We start from the raw sequence: 23,425 nt of genomic DNA on the forward strand, positions 1-23,425 counted from the left end.
ATTGCTTTAGCAAAAACATTCTGATTCTTATTAATTACCTGTTTAAATCCACTCCTCCTTCATAAGTTAATGGGTGAAACACTGGAAAAAAAAAAAGTTTATTTGTACAATGTAGAAATACAAGGCTCATTGTCTTGCATATCTACTATAAAAAAAAGTCGTATTTTTTTATTCAACTTGGTTATACTTAAGCAACTAAGCTATTTCAGCAAGCTACAGAGTTTGAGATTTTGTGTTTTAATCCTGGGTTTCTTATTTGAAAAAATTTTAGGATTTGTACGAGACTCAGAGAAAGATTGAGAAGTTAGCCCTTTCTATAAAGGAAGGATGACTTATTTAAGCTTCATTAAATACCCGCTCCGCAATGATGAAAGGAAAAAAAAAAACCCAAACAACAAAAGCACAGTTGTATAATCAGGCATTACAGACATGCTATTATTTACCATTCCTGCCTAATTAAAGCATCCCTTCTTTTTCTATTTCTGTAAAGTGTATATTTACCATTGTGAGCTGAAACTGCTTCACTTCCTTTCTGCTTGTAGCCAAATATTATGTCAATCCATTCATGAAGATGTTCCGACACATACTGACTTTCTAAAGCCTCTTGGCTCTTCTGAAGAAAGTCATCGGGACCTGGCAAGAGAAAGGTTAATTAAAGCAGAAGATATCCCATTCAGTATTGGTATCCATTTCTGTTCCTCCTCCTTCTTGAAAAACCAACCAAACAAAAAACCCCTAACCCCAACCCCCCTGCACCAAACCTCAATTAATAGTTTAATTTTTACAGAAAATTTATGTCAATGTTTTAAAGCAAAAATTCCTTCAGAAGAAAATGGAATGAGCATTTTTGAGAGAAGAGCCACCATCCTAGGAATCTAGACAATCCTGAATTTATTCATAAACCAAGAAGTTTGACTATTATTACCTGATGCCCAAGGGGGAAGCTCTACATCTTCAACCATCTTTCCACCCTGCCTTTTTCCTAAGTCCAACTTCAAAGTGTTTACTAGAAAACTAGAATCATTTTCATAAAATTCTGGAATCAACTGGAAGGAAAAAAAAAAAACAAACAAACCCACAAGTTTTGAGATTAGCTTAGCTTTGATCACTTAAACAGAATATGGTCAGTAAAAACTTAAAGTTCGTATGTCAAGCCCTAAAGTTAGGTAGTAGTTTTTCCAGGCTTTCTTCTGCACCAGTAAAGCAGCACTGGAAACTTCCTCCCATTATGCTTTCAACTACTTTTAGGCTTCTTGACTACCTACAAGGCAATTAGAGTGGCATAAATATTTTAACATGTAATGTGTAACATAAGAATCCATAATATCTAAGAGTATTTTCAGAACCCTAATTGCATAGCTACTTTCTTATTTTTAAGACATCAGGTAAGAATCAAGACAAAAATATAGAATAAAACAAGGATGATAACAAAAGTTTCAGAGGTTTAGTCAATTATTTAAAGACCACCATAGCTAACCAACCTTAACTCCATTACGATTAACTATAGACTTTTTTTAAAAAAAAAGTATTACTATATTTATTATATATCACTCTTTTATTCAAAAGCCCATTATTTAACAGCACCCACTATTTGACAGTTAATCGTTCTCAACATAGTCTACAAGTTGTGGTTTCCATAAGGCTCAAAAAAGTAAGATAAAATTTCCATAGTTTAACCTCTTCAGTGAAACAGCCAAATCCTTATGAAATTCCAGCAGATGATAGAGAATTGCATTTTTTCAGCCTTAATCCACTCTGATAATTCACACTTATTTCAATAACATATTCACAATGACAATTCCATTAAACTAAAGCCAGAAAGCAGATACAGAAAAGCAATCGTGGAATTACAGAGAAGGAAGAAGTTAAAAACACTGAAGGGTTCATAAAATGCAGTCAACAGCCTTAAAAAAAAACCCCACACAACTGAAAACCCCAAACACCACAGCAAAAACCCAGCCAAACACACCCCCACGCCAAAACTCTCAAATCAACAGGAGACATCAGAGAACAGAAAGCACAGAGACCGAGAAGGACTCGAATCATTTTCCAGCCATTTACCTCTTTGAAATCTGTTGCACCATCCAAACAGTTTTTCCAGGTTTCTGCAAGACTATATAACACATATTAAAAACAAGTTTGTTAAAAAATATTTTTTAAGGCTTTGCACTCCCTTGATGCATATTTGAAAACCAGACCCAACCTAGTTATAGACAAAATGTAAACAAACCTGTTGAACATTCTGTCAGCGTGATCAAACTTCCCATTCTGCAGACAGAGCATGTATTCTGGTGCTAAGGAGAAAGAAAAAGTCACAGCTTGCTCCAAACCTTGTCCACTTTGGAGGTAACTGTCTGCTCAGAGAGCATGCAAAAGCTGTCTTACCAACTCTAACGAGATAAAACAAAACATAACCCGGAGATGAATAATGGCTCCCATACATGAATTTCGGCTCTGGCATTTCCTGATAACGTGCCTGCAACATAGGAAGAAGAAAGAGAGGTCTGTTTAAAATCAGCACTCCTGCTTTTCTTCAATATTGAACACATACACACTTTTTTTTTTTTTGAAGACACAGATTAGGACCACTCTAAATTTTTTTTTCTTAACAATAAAACATACTCTAAATCTAATAACCACACAGCTTTAACCAGATCAGTAAATCAAAAAAGCAAAAATGTTGTTATAATTTACCATCCAGAATTATCAGGTTTTCAGCTTTCACACGTAACTGCAGTGACTCAACTTTAAAGGAGTGCAAACAAATACTTCCTTTTTGTCTTTCACATGAAGTTTAATGGAATTATGGTAGAACATACAGACTTATTTCAACCTGGAAGATTCCCTCCTGTCTGAAGCTCCTATGCATTATCCGTAAAACCTATCACAATCTACATAAAATGACTTTTACTGCAGAAAGTGTAAGGCAGGTAACAGCTTGAGGAAACAGTCAGACCTTTACTATTTTTTTAAAATTTTGAATTTATTGTTACTGAAAACATAATATTGATAATAGTTTTACCCTCCACAACCTTAGGAAGCTTTATGATTTTGAAATATTTAATCTTTTATGTCAATACAATGCAGTTAGTCTGGCAATATTCCACGCCCCTCCCCCCCTGAATGCTTCACTAAGCACTAATGAAGGTTCCAAAGCATTAAATAGTTATGTTCTATAAATGATTTTGGAATTATTAACTCACCACAGAGGACAATTATTTTATACAAAGAATTAAAAGCCAAGAAACTGAGGACCTAGTTGTAAGCCTATAACTATGTGTTTGACTGCTTATGAAAAGAAAGTCAGACTTCTTTGAGAAATGGAAAAAGTCTGTGCACTATTATCTGCATGTCAAAATTTCAAGTTGGTGCTCTGATCTCCATGAATCCAGATTGCCTTCCTTTGAAGTACACTCCCTCAAATTCAGCATTTTTCCTTAAATGGAACTACTTAAGACTTCTACTACTTTATCTTGTTTAATTCATACACTCATTTTACATTACACATTTAAATCCATTGGTCTTGAAGTTTTATATTTCCATATATTTTTATAGCATCTCAGTGCCTGCCATACAAATGCAGTTACAATGGCTAAATGGAATTGGGGATTTTATTTTAAAAGTGACGCAAAACATTTAAAAGCATATATGTATGAAATGGTAGTAAGAGAGAAGGAACAAATCCAAATAACTTTAAATTAGTACTGATAAAATCAATACCGATGAAATCACGCTGATCATAAGCGTGGTATATTTATAGGCAAGTTTGCTTCTGATAGGTTTATAGTTTGTTTTAGATAACTACATAATTCGCAAAGCTCGCTTGACAAAGCTCCTTTTATTGCCAATGCGTACAAGGCCCAAAACATGCAGCAGATAAAAGCCAAGATATACATACCAATAATCTATCCAGCCTTTCCTTATTCAGGGCACCAATTGGTTTACTAAGGTCACGGAATGTTTCAGGCTTTGTCAGATCTAAAAAAACCCCATAGTTAATGCATTGTTCCTACTAGACAGGAATAGATTCTAATCAATATTTAAAAACAAGAAAAAACCCCAAACAACAAACCAAACAAAAAAACCAACACAGAACCCCTCCAGTAATTTTCTCTGCTCCCTAACTACAAAAGAATAAAAGTCTTGCTGTAAATGGCTACCCATTTTCCTTCCTTCCAAGTAGGCTTAATCTCAAACCTCTTGCTTAAGAGCCAGTAGTTACATACATGTGACAGCTATTGCGACTAACATCACCTAGTCAATATAGGTCCTGCTACCTGAGGCAGAGAAGCAGCTGGTGTCTTCTTTCTATTCATTAATTATTCTGTCACGCTACAGTTAAGCCCCACCAAACAATCAGATTGGAGTGTTTGAGCCAGTGCTGATGAACACCATGAGATTACCCTATTCCACTCCTTGTAGAGGGACAGAATCCTCCTAAGGACAAGCTTCCAACACATATTGCACAAAGACCCTTGATTTAGGCACAAGCCTTGTTAGCATCTTCCCTTCAACCTGCAATGCTAAGAACTGTAAAAGAACACCTGGATTCTATACATTTCAATGCATCCAGCTTGTTCCATAAAAGGCCATTTTACTGGCTCTTTTGCATTTCTTGGAATCATAGGAAGTGTTTGAATGCTCAGGAATAGATTTTCAAAGTGACCAAGCAGATGCTTGGTACATATTCTGCATGTGATGAGGGAAATGTTTAACAGGGAAAAGGTGAGGTATTCTATTCACTACACTCTAAAGTAAGCGTAAGTGCACAAGAAAACACCAAAGATCTCTAACACTAGGTGCATTTTGATGTGCCATGAACTTCACACAGTGTAAACCTGCCCCCGAGATATTTCCGGTTGGAAATAATACACTAACCTCCCTTTTTGTATACACATACCTAATACTGAACTAGAGTAGTCTGCTATGATCCATGGAAATACAGGATACTGGGAGAGATCGTTGCAGCTCCTATCAGCCAGATTGTTGAGATGAAGAAGATACTGGTAGTTTGATATATGTCCTCGCTGCCATTGCAACATATAACTTTCAGCCGTATGCTCTGTTATATGATTTTCTAAAATAAAACAAAACATTAAGAGTTTTGAAGTTTGGAGTTCCAGCCCCAAATTATACAGTGATTAACACCATGCAAGGTACTATAAAATAATTGAGGGCAAAGTTGTTTAAAAGAATAAGCCAGCTTTATGTTTCAATAGCTACTATACTTTATACATTTTGTAAGATCTGTTCAAACAGGCCTAAATTGCATTCAGCAAAAAAATCATGCAGAAGGACCACTGAAACCAAACACAGAAACAATGGATGGGAAAGAACTTGAAGATTAATGGAGGTATAGAAAAATATTTGCAGACCATGAACAGCTCTCTTGGAAATCAGGCAACCTCTCAGATTTCAAATTTCTAGAATTAGTTCCACCAGTGTCAAGAAAAAAAATAAATATATGTTCCTACTGGACAACCAAGGATGCCCACTAACAATGACTTGTGGAAAGTAATCACATTTGCATCTAAGTACGATCCAGTTTCAGAACCACTGAAACAAAGAGACCAGAGGAAGATAAAACTTGACCAGCACTCAAAGTAGTAATTATGCACCTGGAGCTTCTGTTTGAAGCATTAGGCAGGGGCTCAGCAAATTCAAAACTGCACTACACTCTACTCAATAGCTGTCATATAAAGGTATGCTGCAAGACAATAAAATGACCTGGGAATATTGGTTTCATTCTGCCTCTAAAATTGAAGAAGAATCATCACTATCTTTGTCTATTCTGTGAGTGGCAGGTTTATCAAGAGATGGGGGGGTGGGAGAGTGGTTTTGCACAGAGGGGTGTTTTATTGGGTTTGGGGTGTTTTGTTTTGTTTTTGTTTTTTTTTTAATTGTTCCTTCCATTGATGGAGTTTACAGCACCTTGGAAAGTGCCTGAAATAGCAGACCTGAAGGACTGCAATCATGGCATGAAAGCAAGAAACCGCCCAAGCAGCCTCCTCATGAAGTAACCACAGTGAAACCACATCCTTGCCTTACAACGCATTATACGGCACACTTCTGCATGCTTGTTTTACTGAATCTGTGTTAAAGGCTGCTCTTCCTCCTACTCAAAAGCCTTTAAATACATTTTACCACCATTTGCGGCTGAAGGCTACAACACAAAGCTAAAGAACTTGGATTTCTGTGGAACATCAAACAGTCAGATATTATCACTACAGTTATTAGCTAGAAGGAAAAGCATTCAGATTAGATGTGGTGGGCCTTTATTTAGCTCAGCTTGGGCTGGGAAAATATATTCCAACCCTCCCTTCACCTCAATACTTTTAAATTCTACAAGTAAAAAGTGTTAGCAGCTTCAAAAGAGAGGACCTTCCTGCTGTCAGAGACAGCTACTGTGGGGCTACAAACACCTTTAGAGAAAGGGCTCATCCTTTTTTTATTTCTAAGCTCCAGCAACAACATCCTCATCTTCATCTGCACCTTGAAATTTCATCTTTGAAAGTTACCCAGAAAACAAAGTCTGAAGAAAGGTAACAGCATGCAGTTATTTCAATAATAGAGAAAAATCACATCAGAATCTATTTCTTCTAAATCTAAAAGACTAAAACGATTCTCGGGGAAGCGATCGCTCCTTTGTGGCCTTTCCACTTCGCTTTATGAAGTGGGGAAACTGATATTTAGGCAAATTCATTAAAACAGAACTAGAGCTCTGCTACAATAACAAAATAGTATAAAATTTACATAAACACTTTCAATATTGACTGTAAACATGACTTTCAGTGTTTCAGTTGTAGTAGCATTACAGAAAAACTATTAGCTTTTTCTTCTTTAATTTTTCCAGGACACAGACTATCCTGACAGAGAGTTTCTGTTCATGATCTGCAAAAGATGCACATCACTTTCTAGGAATTAGTGCATACAAGATTTAATAGAAATGAGAATTTAACTGTTTCAGAATGTTAATTTCCACCAACCACACAATAAAGCTGAGGAAAGTTCAGGTATTTTTGTGTGCACTGGAAATCTATCCATTACAGGAACTTTCTCAAAAGGATTTTTACTTGGACTTAACTGGGGGCCAGGGGGATCCACCCACAAGTTAGTCTATATTCTGTCAGCAAAACACAATTTAGCCGAGTGGATCTTACTTACCCCTTACTTTGAAGAGAAAGTGCTTTGTGGTTTTTTTTGTTTGGTTTGGTTTTTGTTTGGGGGGGGGGGTGGATTTTTTTTTTTTTTTTTTTTTTTTTAAACACACAACGGTGCACACCAAGTTGCAAATCAAAAGAATTAGTTTCACCTTGATAATGCTATTTCAGTCAGCTTTCGTACTCAGCTCTCCAAACACAAACAGAATACATGCAAGTTCACAACATTCATTCTGAACTTCGCTTACTTCTACCAAAATTTTTTAGGGCGAGCACATCTGTTTATTCTTCTCATTCTTCCCACAAATCAACAGAGCAAAACCCAGGCAAATTTCCCCTCACATGGTACTACGGACTACATTAATAAATAAATGCTGCAAACCTATATATGTTGCAATAAGGAAATAGAGCTCATCTCGATCTTGACAGTTGTAGAATTTCAAGTAGATGTCAGAACATAGATCATTTTCTGTGCAAAATACTTCAAGTCCCTTAGAAGTTAAAGGGGGAGGGAAAGTAAGTGAGAGCAATTACTGACAAGCTGTAATATTCATGGTTTTTTTAACAGAATATTCCAGTTACTAACATCTAAAACGTAAGACTTTAAATTGGGTAACAGTTTTGCCCACAAAGTCTAACATTTTGATCTTTCCTATTTCTAATCATAAAAGCATTCAGTTTACACCCAACTAGGCAAGTATAGATTTATAGCTGTCCATAAATTGGCTCTGTCTGGATTGATTGAGCACAGATAATATACTTTTTTGTCCTAAGTGAATGGAGTAAGGCAAAGAATCAAATGGCTATTTAGTTTAAATGTGTTTTGAGACAAAAATTTTGTTAAAGACTGAAATTTCAGTGCAAACACTGAAAGCATACATCTGAGGTTCCACTGCAGGACTCCCATCATCCCTCAGTCACGTACAGCAGGACTCATCACTCCACATTAGTCTCAATCTGAACCAGTGATCGAGCTCCTTCCATGAATCAATCCAGAGAGAAAATACACCATGAGAGAGCAATTCATTCTATCCCAAGATAGGTGTTAGAGATAAATGGAATGAATTGCTCCCTGGAGGTACTCCCTTCTCCCTTCCCCTACAATGACTGCTTATGAAAGAAATTCTTCATCCTTGACAGAGTTCACTCTTTCTGTTTTCATCTTTTTGACAACACAGGGAACACCTGAAAACCAGAAAGGATCTTTGAGTGCTGTTCTCTACTTAATCCAGAGTTTTAAAAAACACGTAGGTTTTACCTAACGATGCACACATTTTCAGCTGGTCATTTTAAGAAATGATATATACAGCAAGGCATTAAAAAAAATAAATATTTGAGCTTACCACTGGCATTAGACCATGTCTTCTTTTATAGATGCGACGCACATGTTGCAGTGTTATTTGTACTACTGGTTTCTGTGGGGGGCAAAGGAGGGGGAAGAAAAGATGGAGATATTCCAGAAGGTATATGGTCTTCTACACTAACCTCTCCAGTCAACCTGAAGTTTCTCTTGACTAGAGATGATAGCAATATGAAAGCAATATCCATCCATGTCATTTTAGCAGTGGAACAGTGGTGCTAAGCAGTTATGTTAAAAAGAAGCAGCTTGTCTTTGCGATTGGTTCTTGTCTGAGTAGAAAAGCAGCTTAAGAATAAATAAAGAATAGTGTATGATGATCCCAGTTTGTTGCCACTTATGATAATCATGCAAGAGAGGAGCAGAACACAACAAACTAGATTAAAAATAAGGAAGCCATTGGGCTGCTGAGCAAACTGTTTGCCAATGGTGCCACCGGGTGGATGGAAATTGAATGGCATTTTGTTATCTTCAGCTGTTAAACACATTTTCATTGCCTGGACATGCTTTTAGTGTATTATCAGCCTGCTAAGACTATCACTACTATTTCTGTGACAAAGTTCCAAAGCAGTAATCTGTTTGTGACATGCACTCAGTTTTCCTCTAGAGAAAGAAATTATCAGCTGAACAGAAAACCTAGCTAAGATCTTCCAATATAAACGGAATGTATATATAGCCCTCATTAGGTAGGACTGGCAAAGGAGAGTTTGTGCCTTGTCAGTAGGAGGTCAACTTTAAGCAAGTTAGCACGGAATAAAGCCTCAGAAGTAGAGATACACTGAACGCAACAGAGCAGCATAGACCAAAGGAAAACTAAGGAGCTTCTGATTATTCAGTTAAGAGTCTTCTTGGAGATGTGCTCCATGTGCATTTAAGAGGAATAATACAGAACATGAAAACTGTCCACTAGAGGGGCAGCGTGCTCACAGCATATGCAAGACCACCTATGAGGCACTTACAGGATATCCATTAAGAGGCTGGAAGTACAAGTTAGCATCAGTAACACACACATGCCCTGGATTAGTCACCAGTGGTGTCACCATTTCTGCTTTACATTCCATATGCAGCGTTTCAGAAATGCTTTGAAATCTACAAGTGAAGAAAGGGAGTAAGTTCACCTCCAGTTCTTACTTAGGTAGAGCTACCCATAAATTCTTTAGAAAGGCTTTAAGTTAGCTTATAACCTTGGGACATCAGAATGGGGACTGCACTAAGCCTATTTTAGACATGAAGAAAGTTCTTTGTTGAGACCTCTACTTTAACAGGCATTCCAGAAAGGAAAGTTGCTATGTTCCGCACCAGTCTCAGAGCAGTAAGCCAGTTGACTTTTCTATACAGAGCTTTATTTGGCATATACTGATGCCCAATTTGCAACAAATTCACAGATAAATGGAACAGTTTGAAAAGATAAAAAAGTAGTACTTTCATTCTCACAACACAGAATTTCCCCTTCTCCATTCCAGGCGGTTCAAATACCAAGAAGATAACTCCCCGAATTAGAGAACTTACGCTGCCCCAAACAAGCACCTATTAAGTACCAATGCAGTAGACTAATCAACCAACAAGCTGAAAATCATTCCCAGTACAAAGTGATTAGAAAGATACCTGTTTTTATCAAATGACGTCCTAGCCAAGCGCGATTGCAATATAGCAGTTATCTAATGTGGAGGGGGAAAAAAAGTTAGTATGATCTATGATTCAAATGCAATTAGAATTTTATTCCTAAACAGTGATATCAGAATTTCATTATTAAACAGTGATATTAGAAACAATCAGACACTTACCATGGCAGCTTGATCTCCCATCTTATCTAGACAAGAAGCCCTATAAAGCTAGAGAACAGTGAGCTTTAAGTGAAATAGCAGAGATCTCCCACACAGCTCAGAACTGAGTAGAAACTGAGGGGGCTTTAGCATTCTTGGTGACAGCATACTAAAAGAGCTACTATTATTTCTTTTTAAAGTAGGAAATGTTTGTTCATTTGCCACTGTCATGTTATTACTTTGTCTATATAATACCATCCTGTGTAGTAAAAGTTAATATGGGCAGCTTACGACAGCTGTCAGAAATAGATGCTGTGTTCAACTGCTGCATTTTAAAAATAGATACTCCAAGAATTTCACCTTGAGAATAAATATTTAAAGAGAGCTCTCCATTAAATATCAAAAAAGATGCTGTGACGAAGTGTGTAGTAATATCAAACAACCACATACCTGATGTAGAGTTTGCACAACATCTCCTAGTTTCCCAGCAACATCTAGTTGGAATAAGTGTTCTGTTCTACCCTAAAACCAAAAGTACATTTACTACAAATGAGCTTAAAATAAAGCTCAGTGAAAAAACAGTTAAAACTAAAATCAAAATACTCTAAAACCTGGTCAAAGTATGCTATCAAAGGTTGCAGTAAGCCTTAAACATTCCAAAGGCAGATGCTAAACCTCATTTTTTTTTCCTTTACAAATATATGTTCCCTGTGGTAAGCTCTTTGTGAAGTATTTAGTCTGTTTTTTAATACAATGTGACATAATATCTTTGAAGTGAACAAATAAATATAGTGTAAACATCAGTAAAAGCAGAACTAGTACCTGCTCTGTCTATTTTAATATCAGGTAAACACATGTAAATATAGAACTAGTAAATGTCACCTTACATTTAAACGGCTACTGTATAACTTTCAGACAAAAGATACAAGCCCATCAAATCTTTGAAGACTAGGCTATAAAAGTTATCATTCTCCTCTACATAAATAGTTCTGAGCTGAAAAGATCCCAAATCCAATTGCAGCCCATTTTGACTTGTCATTTATAAAAACCTTACTAACACATCACCCAGCATACGTAGCATACTTATTTTTTCCACCTACGAAGTTTTTTCCAGCTTTCTTAAGTTTTGTTTCATAGGACATATTTCTGGTTTTGACTTAACTACATTAAAAGTATGTCCATGGATCAACTGATATTAACTTTTACACATAACTCATATGTAGCAAAGGTGGTTGTATCTCTTGATGACCCCCGAATGTAGTATAAAACTGTATCAACGCATTTCTGTGGGGTTTTGCAATTTCTCAAGCTAGACTTTAAAAAAAAGAAGTGATCAGTAAGACCACATCAAGACATTGATCAGAGGATATAACTGGATTAATTTAAAACTGAAGGAAAGAAGACATGGAAATCTAGATGATCTCCAGTGTAATATATGTGATCTGAGCTGAATTGACAGCAATCCAAGAGGAAAGCATGCTTCAGGAAGCAAATGGAGCTGCAGTAAAAGGAGACAAGAAATTGAGTAGCAATTTAGATAAAAGCCTTGTAACATTTCACCCAGAGCACCATTTTCCTTCAACAGGGAAAGCATGGCTCTCAGAAATCCTAGTGGATAGTCTACAAGGATTGCATACAGACAACAACCTAAAAGCTTTTGTAAGCAGTTCTCTCTGTAGCTCTGCAGACAGATGCAAAAACAACAGCTCAGTCTTTTGTAATTGATCTGAAATAATCAATGCAAGACATAAGAGATAAAATGCACTACCAAATTCCAGCACTCAGTGGCACATCTGGAACTGGCAATGATTCAAACAGAAGATATTTAGCAGCAACAGGAACAAATCTGAAATGATTGAAGGCAAACTAGATTTCTTGTTTTAATATGCAGAAACATAGCTGCACTTCTGTGGTAATGGTTAACTGTCAGGAATGTTTTAGGTATGAATGAATCTTGACTTAGGAGAAAATAAAGTGAAAAGCCTTCCAAACTTTGTATTCTTTTCTTTTTCACTGTGTTGGCAATGTGATGTTTGTATGATGCTTAATAAATCTTGTACATGGAGGCAAAACAGAAAATATAAGGACTAAAAGAGAAAACAGGTTCAACGCATGAAGAATTAATGGCATAAAGCAAACAAACAAAGAAAATTAGAAAATCCTAGTTTAGAGACAGATCACAAAACCAACGCAAAGCAGTTGTTGAGAGAAAAGAGATCATCTCTTGCCTCTCTGCTGTTCATCACAGTAACGCAAATTTATGGACCCCACCATTCTTGACATTTCTTACTTGAATAAATATGTTGAGAAATATAATTCCGTCTGTTTCAGTTCTTGGGCAGATATGGTGTTTAATGACTCTGCATTTTCATTTTGTGTTTGTGTCTTAACCCATGTTGCATTCCAGGTGAAAACCCCTTACTTCTATGCCTTGAAGCCTCCAGGCTCAGAATCAGAGCAGACCCACCCCATTGGCAGAAAGCAACCAGAATTTCTGATTTCTGCTGTGAGCAGCCTTATCTGCCGTTTCTTTGAACTGTGAAGCACTCAGCTGGGAAATATCAATTAGCAATCTCTCATCTCAAGAGTGAGCAGAACTGAGAAGAAGCTGTTTAGCCAGGATGCGGCGCCCACTGAATACTAGCAGGCAGCTGACAGCTCTGACTGTTGAGCCCGCAGAGCTGCACATCAAGGCAAACAGCAAGTGTCAAGTCTGCAGTATGTCCTCCAAGAAACACCACAAATCCATTATGGAAGAATTCAGACACTTATTCTATCAATATGCCCGCTTACCTTTTTTTTTTAAGCTTTATTGTCATATTGCTCAAGTTATAATTATCTTACTCTTTTAGAAATGAGAACATAAATCCTTACAAAACAGTAGTTTGTTAAGAAAAGCGAAAAAAGACATACTTACTCTTACTGTTTTATAGGGTGCAATAATGTTTCTTTCTTTAATGAGAAAAACCTGAAACAGTAAGAGATGTTACAGTTTCAGTCTTTAAAAAATAATAAAATAAATCAGAAGTACTGATAAAGACAAAGCTAAGAATGCTGTTTAAGCAAGCAAAACACTGGGTTGCAATATCCTGCTTTAGCTGCCCCAGATAAACTGCAGAAAAACAATGACCTTTTATAGCAGCTAACTGCAAGAAGGGCAAGTGTCCAATTTAGTTCAGAGGCTTACTTATGTAGTTTATTAGTGGGTTTTTATTCTAATCATATGACCTTCCAGGAGTTGCAAGATTAAAGCCAATAAGCACAGCCATCAGTCTAACCCCACTCAATGGGAGAATCCTCCCCCTCTTTTCTTCTGACAGCTTGTGCCCTTAGGATTCTGACATGATGGCAACTACCCTACAGGGGTAAAATACTGTGCAAACCTTGTCAAATGAACCTCTTCTTCCACTGCCAAACATTTCGCTTCCCGTTCCAACTGCCGTGAACACCAGATTTCCTCTCTCATCCAACAGCATGTTTTTGAACAGTTTTGTTTCTCTGATGCTATTCTCACATCTGAGAGGATCTTCCCTCCCCAAAACCCACATGAAACCACTCTCCTTCAGAACACTCTCAACTCCTATAGAAAACTCCTACAGAAAGACTTGACTGCTAGCACATTGGTTTGTAGATATTGCTTTATTATCTGCTGTCTGAAAGAAGACATGCCAGAAGTCATGGTTTTGCTCTGTTTGTAGGGAAGGTCTTGATCCTTTTGACTGAGGATCAGTTCTGAAATGCAGAAAGCATGTTGGACTGTACTACCAACTGTCTTCTACTCCATGGCTCAAGAGACGTGGCCGATCAAAGGACCTTTTCTGGTGCCTTGGTTTGCTTCCTACAGCTAGCACAACACCTGTGGTTCTACACTCCAAGGCGTTGTGGCAGCAGCCTCAAACCAAGAGCAAGTATTAAACTTTCTTCAGATGCTGTACCATTCTCTAGCCAGAAGTCTTCTGGCTGGCACGTACAGCCTTCCCACTGGCTGACAGCAGATCCAACCTTCACCCCACGACCACTCGTAGCACCGTCCAACCAGAAGAAAGCGAGTGGTATCCTTAGAAGCTTACAAGCTCAGCATGCCCAAGTGCTACGTTAAAAAATAAAGGCAATTAGTGCCTTTCATCTGACATCAGCACGTACAGATCTGAATCAGGCCATAGGAGAGTAAGAATCGGAGACGCCCGCTTTACACTCAGCTTGCTTTTCTGAAGGATAATGAAACATTTTTCTACACTGAGAGCCCAAATTACATGAAAAAGTAGACAAGTAAAATAAAAATAAAAATGTAAACAGAGCAAAAACTTTAGCATACTGTATTCATTTCCTATTTTGGAGGATTTTTCCCAAATTTTATCTTGAGAAAAAAATACTGACATAATCTCCAATTATTATTTCCATTTGCTGTATTTTGTAGCCATTAGTTTCTAATTTGTTTGTTACATAAAGCAAAACTTCTTATCCAGCTATGCATAAACAAATTTTTTTGGGCATGAAAAGGTGATGTTTAAGATGTTCCAATTATTCGCTATGCAGAGTTTCCTACAAGGCAGAAATTCTACTTAGAAAAAATATTTATAATTAGATCGTGATCTGTATTAAGTGCACCTACTGAATATTTCACACTCAAAAGTCCCTATGCCTTTTATACAAAATATAAGCAGTTATCATGCCACCCAACTACTTCAGAACGTTTCCCCAGAGACAGGAGGATGACTGGCAAGCTACACACGGGAGGGGCCGGGTGTGGGGGGTGCTAACCACACTTGCCATTTTAAAAGTTAACTCTCCTTTCCTATGAGATGTTCTTATAAACATTCGTTCTTCAGAACGTATACTAATGATGTATGGTGGAACAATTGCATGGGACAATTAGAAATGCCTTTTTTTAAAAACACTCGATACACAAAAAACCTGCAAACACAACAAACCTTGACTACACAATACTCTTCACAGAAGCACTTTCAAGAATAAATTAAATATACTGATTACTTTAACACAGTCCACAAAGTTCTCCAGTATTCCATCCAGAGACAATATCATCCAGACAATATTAAATGCTTGAGTTCGTTTTTGACTGTACCAGTACTTAACTGAGCAAGGCTATCGATTTTAGGTATTATTAAAGACATATTTTAGAAAGGTATAGAATGTTTAAAAGGCTATTTCCCACCTCATCTCTGTTCCTTCCTGAAATGGAATCATGAACATTTTTTGGAAACTTTTACAGCTTTGGAACATCTATCAGTCACAATTTATCAAAGCTTGAAGTACATTCCCTTGGTCAACATTAAGTATGAACATATCCAAGTTAATCACAATTCATGATTGAAACTTGAACCCATATTTCAGGACAGCTACTGAAAATTATTTGGTGGACATACAGCAGAATCCAATGTTTTCACAAAGCTGAACTTCAAGGTCAAGATGGCATTGCCATTACCACTATACACTGCAGAAAGTAGGAGAAAGCAATATAGCAAGATCAAAACAAAGATGATTAATAACCAATTTAATTTCAGTCTATTCTCCTTTTTCATTCAATTCTAAAATTGCCCTAAGCTCCGTTATAAAATGCACAGTGGAAAGAGTTCACTTTATCAAATTAATGACTTAATGAAGTCATTAAGTTTGAAATTTCCAGCATTAACAGCTTCACATTAATGCTAAGTTTTGACATTAATTAGTTTTGTTTCCAGTTAACCCCCCCACCCTAATACTCCAGCTCAGAGAAAGACATCATTAAAGAACATAACCTCACTCATTGATACATCAAGAATCTGTTACATGCTGGTCTTACCTGATTACATACAACAGAAATCCCTCCAGATGTATCCCTAAAATGTAAATAAGATATTGGAGGAGATAAGCATTTCAGCTTTAGAAAGAGTTAAATACATATATACAGTAACTCAACTTCACGTACCGTGTGAAAGGGTTACTTGCTTCATTGTCTTCTGGGGCTTTTATACTAACGCAGTCTCTCAATGGTATCTGCAGCAAGTTATAAAAATATATACTTCATCTTAAAAAGTTTTTAAAGAGAATCTGATGTTACCAAGAAATTGTAAGGTTGTACTGCTTACCTTGATAATGGGCTGGATATTGTCATCAGGTTCAAAAATAATTGACTTTGAACAGATTTTTAGAGAGCCTCTGAATTTTCTAAAAGGAACAATAAAAAAAGAAAGTAGTTGTGTATGTGTTAAGAGAAACATAAGATTAGAACAACTCCAGTAAATGGATGTATGTAAAAGTTTCGTACCTTTCATCTTTGCAACCTTTATTTATAATATGATTAGCTGTGTGCTGTTCAAAGTAATATTCTTCAAGGTTAAGAAGAAGCAGAGAAAACCTACAAACCAACAACAAAAAAGAAAAGATTATTCAAAAAGAAAACACCATAAAGTTAGCAGTGTTAATAAAATATATCAAGTGTTTGGGAAGTCTTCACTGATTTCTGTGCCATGCCCCAAGAATTAATTAATTTAAATTATAAAGAACAAACCCATATGGAAAATTTGCGTGCACCTAAGATGAACAATTGATGCTCTTCCAACATATATATGTTTAGATGGTTGATTCTGTTGGTATATCTCAGGCAGGAACTATCCTAACACAGCCAGGCTTTCCCCTCAGTAAAATTCAGGTAAGCCCTGATCAGTGTACGCCTGTTAAAATATGCAATGACACAAAAGGAGAGGCAGGAATTAATTGCTTGGAATAGAGGAGATTAGATCTTTCTGAAGCAAAGCCAAATTACATTGGTCTAAAGTGTTAAGTGAAAACACAGCCAGGGTTTTTACAACACGGCTGAGTCACTCGACGGACACCCTCTGAGGAAGCATTACCTTCCTCTCCAACCACATTTCTGCACTTCTTCTGTACCAGCGCCTGTTCAACCCCACAGGAAGCCTGTTTATGGACGAATCCAATAGACAACAAATCTCACCAGCAAATAAATAAGTAAATCATAACAAAATTGAAGTCTTCTAAAGTATTTAAGTGCAGGATCATAGTAATGCCAGAGCTCGCAAATAGGCTAGATTAGATATAACATGAAACTGCATTCTCTAATGACTTAACTTAAAAAACTGCTGCAAGTCATTAAAACTCATCAACTTTACTAAGTTTACCTACATTCTGCTGTGGTGAATGACGGTGGGTATTGGCATAGCAGGAGAAGCAGAAACATTTTATATCACTTCAGTTGGAAGTACAACAGTTTGTTTGCGTGCAGCGCTGGCCTGATCTGCATAAGTACTTGGTATTTATTCACATCCACGCCTTGAGCTTTTTGTACTGTGTTTGTGATGTGCTTCGCGAGAAATGCCTGTGGCAATGGTAATAAACGCCAAGTGTCCCCAGAGCAGTATTCAAATAGCAGTAAACATGTCAAGAGTTCACAAAACGAACTGAATATACTGAATATGCTCGTTAAGAAAGTGCATTTCACAAAAGAAAAAAAAAACAACAGCTTTATTGGAAAATACATCTTGTTCACTGAAGATTTCTGTTGTGTCTGTTATATTAAACAAAACATAACAATAAAGGTTTACTGTAACTACAAGTAACAGTGGGTCCATATACTCAGAACTGCTTGTGTGTCCAAGACACTTTGTCCTAATGCTCTACTGCTTTTTCAAAACGGCATTATCTTTACCTCTCCTCCCTTGAAAACAGATATTTTATGATGCCATTAAGAAACAATTGATGTTAAGATGTTAGAAAACATATGAGTCAGAACAGTACGCTCTAACATACAAACCTCCTCAAGAAAATTAAACACAAATCTCAAAAAGTCTCCTCAGCCTCTGCCCCAGTTGCTGCTATTGTATTGCTCTTGAATATCTCTAGTTTCTAATGGGGCTTAGGGGCTTTCCCTTCACATATCCTTTCTCAGAGGGCATAACTTCAATTGCCTTCTGTTTCTCATAGAAGTCTGTTCTTCAAACTTACTGCCACCTATGAAAGCACGTCCTATCAACAGGTGTAAACTGAATTTCCAAGTTTCTGAGGCCTTGGTGCCTTTGAAGGAGCCAAATCATTCTTTTCATATTTATTTTGATCACTCACCATCAGGTAGCTAAAATAAAAGGTCTAGCTCTGCATTTTGAGAAAAAATGCTTCACTAGAAACAGTCTACAAGCCAAGGGGAAGAAGAGCATAAAACCATAGCAGCTTCTACACAATTACCATTAAATCCCATTTTTCAACACATCATCCAATTGAAGTTATCTGGGATAAACTTAAAATTTCTGGGATTTTTTCAAACTCAGGTCTAGCAAGTCGTATCACATTTTGATTGACAGCTTCTCAATAAAGTTATGTTTGTATATGTGAAGTGGAATTTACCATCAGAATGTTTTTCTTTCTAGTATATGTAAGCATACACATTGGCTTTATTATCCACAAGCCAAAATATTTAAATAAAAGAAGTAAAGAATAAAGGTAATACCCAGATTTGTTTGGGGAAAAAAAATCTTCTGCTCTCTTTCATCAGGGAACAGATACTACTGACATAGGGAACAATGAGCTTCATAGCAGTGTTCATGGTCCCACTATTTTTCTTAAGAAAAATGGTAACACCTGGTCAATAGAACTCTTTTCTGAAATTCTTCATTCTTGGGCTCTTTCCTTTGTCTCCACCTATTCTTTTGACAAACTCCCCACGTTTTTATACTCTTTCCAAATTCACCTGTTGGTAGCACTGGTAATTACCAGACTTTCCTTCTAAGTTTTTGGTAAATGCAAGAATCCTTCACGTATTCAAGCCATGTTTTTACATCAAAACATTGGCTCTGTTATTCACAGTAACTACAAAATGCTTACATAAGCCAAAATACATAAGCCAAGGGAGTCCTCTTTCAAATTTTTCAGGATAACCATACCCTAGAAACTGCTGTATCTTTATACTGAACGCCTTATGCATCAATTCACCTTCCCAAAATCAGAAGCTGTGGGCTACTAGGAAGGATTTGAGGTATACATTCCTTGGCATCATCCTCACTCCTGCTGAATCAGATGATTTAATGAAAATAAAAAATAACGCTCAAGGTATGCACAAAAACCACAAGATAAACTCTTCATATAGGCTAACTAGGTACTGTGGGAAATTGTAGTTTTTTTCCTTTTTAAATACAGTATTTACCAGCTGCATCCAGCTTACCCTTTTGCTATTAGTCTTTCTGTGTCTTTTCCACCCAACTACTCACTACACAGTTTTGCAGAGACAGCATCACTGTACAGCTCCTTGCTGGAGACCAGTGACCTCCTGTGCCGTAACCTCACGCCCACTTTCTGATCTCAGCTTAGCCATCTTGAAAAAGGGTTGTACTGCCAGCAGCTGTTAGAGCTTTTTTTCTCCAAACATTTATGTCAAGTGCATTTTCCACATTTTTTTTTTTTGCCATCACCCCACCCCCCCCCCCCCCACCACCACCGTGCTGAGTCTCCCAGGTGGTTCTGCAGTCTCTTACAAGCATTTCTGTTCTTGTTGCTACTCTCCTACTTGGAAGTTCATTTACTCTAACGGCATTTTCCTGTATCTGCAGGCTGACAGGAGTCACTTCTGAAGGCAGACAGAGCCAGACATCAAATCTCCACAAACACAACCACCAATCTCTACTCTCCTCAAGCACCCATTGAAATCGGGATGAACTTGCAGCCTCTCCAAAGATTCTGTCACAAAACCTGCACCTTTCAGAATTCCACCTTTTGTGGCCATAAAGTACCCCTCAAAACACATGATTTCACTGTCTGCTTCTTCACCAGAACGAAAGAACATAAGATTAAAGACATCATTAACTAAGAAGAAATATTGCTATTCTTTTTCCTGGCGTCCAGATGCTTGCATACACATATCAAGTCTATCTTTAACTCTTTTTTCATGATGTATTCCAGCTCTCTGGAACTTTCCACGCCTCCTTTTCTCTTGCTGTTTTCCTTCAGTCACTCCTGATGACAGCTCCTCTTACCTTCCTTCCTACAAATACGTTTTCAAGTTCTAGTTATGACACTGTAAGTTGAACCAAAATTTTTAGAACTGCATCTCAACTACTGGCAAACAAATCTAGACCAGTTCAAGTTATGCTAATTAAGAATTTTGGAGACTACGAAGCACGATCTCTGGAATAACCTTCTGGAATTTCTCAAGTCATCTCCGTCCTTGCAGTTTAAGTATTTAAATTTCATTTGTTTGTGCTAATGATCCATAGGGTTGTCAAAGAAAGGAAGAGTCAAGTTTCATCAGATGTTACTGAAGTACAGTCAGAGTTTTTTATCTTCACAGAACAGACTTCTTCCACATAAATAAGTAGAGCCACTGATAGTTATTGTATCAACAGGGTCCCTCTTGAGAACTATCACTACACAGGATGATACTTCAGGCTTGCCAGGAGGTTTAACAAGTATTTACAGACAGCAAGGGAACAGAACCGTTTCCAGTACGTTGCATGAGTAGGCAAACACAGTGTTGTGAAGGCCTGAAAAAATAGGAAATCAATTACAGCAGCCATACAATTAAAGCAATGGGGATCTTCGACACGCAACTAAGCGGTTGGACTTTAGGCTGACTGTCTTCCAAAGAGCTAAAGAAGGTATTCCAAAGACAGTTGTAATATCAAGATGACTGACATACAAAATTCATATACTATCAACTGCTATGTAGTCCTACAACAGGAATTTTAATGCACACTCATTATAGATCTAAAATAGTGCATGACAGGAGGAAAAAAAACCACAACCAAAAAACCAACAAATAACAGCAGGAAGAGAATGCATGATACCCTGTATAAGAAACTGATTAAATCTGTAACAGTTGAGAACTGTATTTTGGCCTCCAGCCTCTGAGCAGCTATACTGTTCCCTATGCTAATTAACAGCACAGACTGTAAGCCTACAACTTAACACACTGCCCTGGAAGAACAGCCTGGATCACAAAGCCAATGTCAAGTCAACCAAGACTATGCAAGTTTGTTTTCCCAGCCTACCCTCCCTTGCCTTCAAGTCCAACTCCAAGACAAAAAAAACCCTCAACTGCAGCAATTAGTCAAGTAAACGGGTCTTCCAGTGAGACAGACTGGACAACTTCAATAATGCAACTGGCTCCCTCCCAAAAAATAAAGAAATCTATCAAAAAATATACCATTTTTTTCCCCAAAAAAAGCAAACCACAAGTATTAACTGGGAAATGTACAAAAATACTATCATATCTAAAACCAAAAAGATTTTTTTTGTCCTTTTAAATTATCAGCAAGAACTAGTATCTGAAAAAAACATTCTGGTTCTAACACAAAGCAAAAGGATCTTCTACATGTGGCTGCTGCTCCTAAACTCTGTATTCCTGTAATACAGTAACAATAAAATATCAGAAACTATTCTGTTCCAGGCAAACAGAAAAGGATCAAGTTTAAGATATTTTTCTTAGCATCAGCAATTGGTTCATTTTAATCCATTTTGAAAATGTAAAACCCAATTGTTACTTGAAACTTCCCAAGTATAAATGATTTTATCAGCATTTATTAAAAATCTGCTTAGAGAAGGGTAATGGTACATCTTCCCTTGGAAAGCAACTCAAACACGCGTTGATGCAAAATCCTTTGAAATCAAGCAATAAAACTCACACCTTAAAGTTTATTACAGACTATTTTTATACTGGCTTCCTAATAAAGACACATTTCACAGGTTTATGTTCACAAATTTTATGGTCACCATGCTCTTGAATAGCTCACGACAGACTGATTAAGTTACTAAGCCATGGTCATGTCTTCAGGGATCATTTAACATTTGCTCTTGTATATTGATGTTGACATACTAGACCATCTTTTAAAAAAAACCCAATATATTATTTTGAAAATTACAAAGAGAGACAAATTAGACAAGATCTTCAAAGAAAGCTAAAACCCCATCAAGGCACCTGTAAGGGGTGAGAGTTCAAAGAGGAATAGCTTCTTAACAGTCTGGTCTTCATCATCAAATTCTTGTCAATAGCAAAGAAGCTTTCAGAAAACTTCCGAGAAGATGGTATTTTCTTAATACATTTGATCACTTCAAAATTGGAACTTAAGGAAAAAAAAAGCTTCAATAGCTTCACTGGTCCAACCTTGCCTACCAATTTCAAATGCCTCAAAAACTACTTAAGTTGTGAAGACAATTCACTTCCAACTGAAGAAGCTATCACATTAGCAGATAGATCAGACCACAAGCTTCTGTTCAGAGCTGTGGAGTTTCCCCAAGACAGGTTTAGTAACCTGAATCACTCCATGGAAGGCAACAAAAAGTACCAGAGATGGTACAACGTGAAGGGGTAGGAGACAAGAATGAGGTGGCCAAGAATGAGACCTCACCCCTTGGAGGACGGCAAGCCTGCGCAGCAGCTCTGCTGTCAGACAGGCTAAGAAAGAAGCAGTTTCACTTTCCAGGATGAAATGAATTGGTAGCACCACTGCCACCAGGGCAAACCCTTGAGCTTTAGGGTGGGTTGAAGGACACTTAAGCCATTATTGGTCAGGCTTAATGCAAACCATATCCCTGAAATCAACAGCAGAAGCAGCTTGGAGGAAGACGGGAAGGGGGAGAAGATGCTAGGTAAGTGCACTCTATTATAATAAACAACTGGCATAGCTGGAAAAAAACCCAGGCAACTTTAAAGAACACAAGGACTTTCCCAGGCCTGAAACAGAAGGAAGATTGTTCAGCCACAGTTGTGTCATCTCTATGGGGGTTTATGATGGGGGGTAGGGAGAAGATGGTGGATAATCAGTATACCGTAGTCACACCACCACCCTCAAATAAATTTAATGAAGGGCCTAAAAGCTTCTCTGTTGCAACGTCTTCAATTTCCGCACAGTGTCAGATGTATACAGAACCTGGTGGAGTAAAAAGTTAATCTTTAAATAGTGTATGACAGAGCTGTTTGAGCTTAAAAGGTAAGCATCTACACTTAAGGGGAGAGGTGAATTAAACCATGCTAATATAATTTTGCTTGAAGACTTATTTAAACTTCTTGTCTTTGCATTTTATTGACATAAATATATAATACAATATAACAAAATTATATTAAGAAAATCTGAAAAATTCATATGGAAGTGATGTAGAAGGCTACTTTCTTGTGAAAGAAACCAGTATTGGGGTAAGAAGCAGCT

General features: G+C 37.2%; 1 protein-coding gene across 3 annotated transcripts in view; it reads right to left on the reverse strand.

The window, feature by feature from the left end:
• Positions 1-23,425, reverse strand: part of NSMAF (neutral sphingomyelinase activation associated factor) — a 39,845-nt gene that overhangs the window by 11,495 nt on the left and 4,925 nt on the right. Inside the window, exons 2-20 of one of the 3 annotated variants that reach the window (XM_074577077.1) lie at positions 16,546-16,635; positions 16,367-16,445; positions 16,207-16,274; positions 16,081-16,117; positions 13,198-13,248; positions 10,731-10,802; positions 10,302-10,349; positions 10,123-10,175; positions 9,477-9,606; positions 8,504-8,575; positions 7,543-7,651; positions 4,901-5,077; positions 3,899-3,978; positions 2,386-2,476; positions 2,231-2,294; positions 2,062-2,113; positions 926-1,046; positions 502-633; positions 39-81 (exon numbers count right to left, since the gene is read on the reverse strand). In XM_074577077.1, coding sequence (XP_074433178.1) covers positions 39-81; positions 502-633; positions 926-1,046; positions 2,062-2,113; positions 2,231-2,294; positions 2,386-2,476; positions 3,899-3,978; positions 4,901-5,077; positions 7,543-7,651; positions 8,504-8,575; positions 9,477-9,606; positions 10,123-10,175; positions 10,302-10,349; positions 10,731-10,802; positions 13,198-13,248; positions 16,081-16,117; positions 16,207-16,274; positions 16,367-16,445; positions 16,546-16,635 — 1,569 coding nt within the window. The remainder of the gene's footprint in view (positions 1-38; positions 82-501; positions 634-925; positions 1,047-2,061; positions 2,114-2,230; positions 2,295-2,385; positions 2,477-3,898; positions 3,979-4,900; positions 5,078-7,542; positions 7,652-8,503; positions 8,576-9,476; positions 9,607-10,122; positions 10,176-10,301; positions 10,350-10,730; positions 10,803-13,197; positions 13,249-16,080; positions 16,118-16,206; positions 16,275-16,366; positions 16,446-16,545; positions 16,636-23,425) is intronic. The other 2 variants (XM_074577081.1, XM_074577080.1) reach the window with 2 other exon arrangements.

The sequence above is a fragment of the Larus michahellis genome, chromosome 2, assembly GCF_964199755.1.
Source record: "Larus michahellis chromosome 2, bLarMic1.1, whole genome shotgun sequence".
Lineage (NCBI taxonomy): Eukaryota > Metazoa > Chordata > Aves > Charadriiformes > Laridae > Larus > Larus michahellis.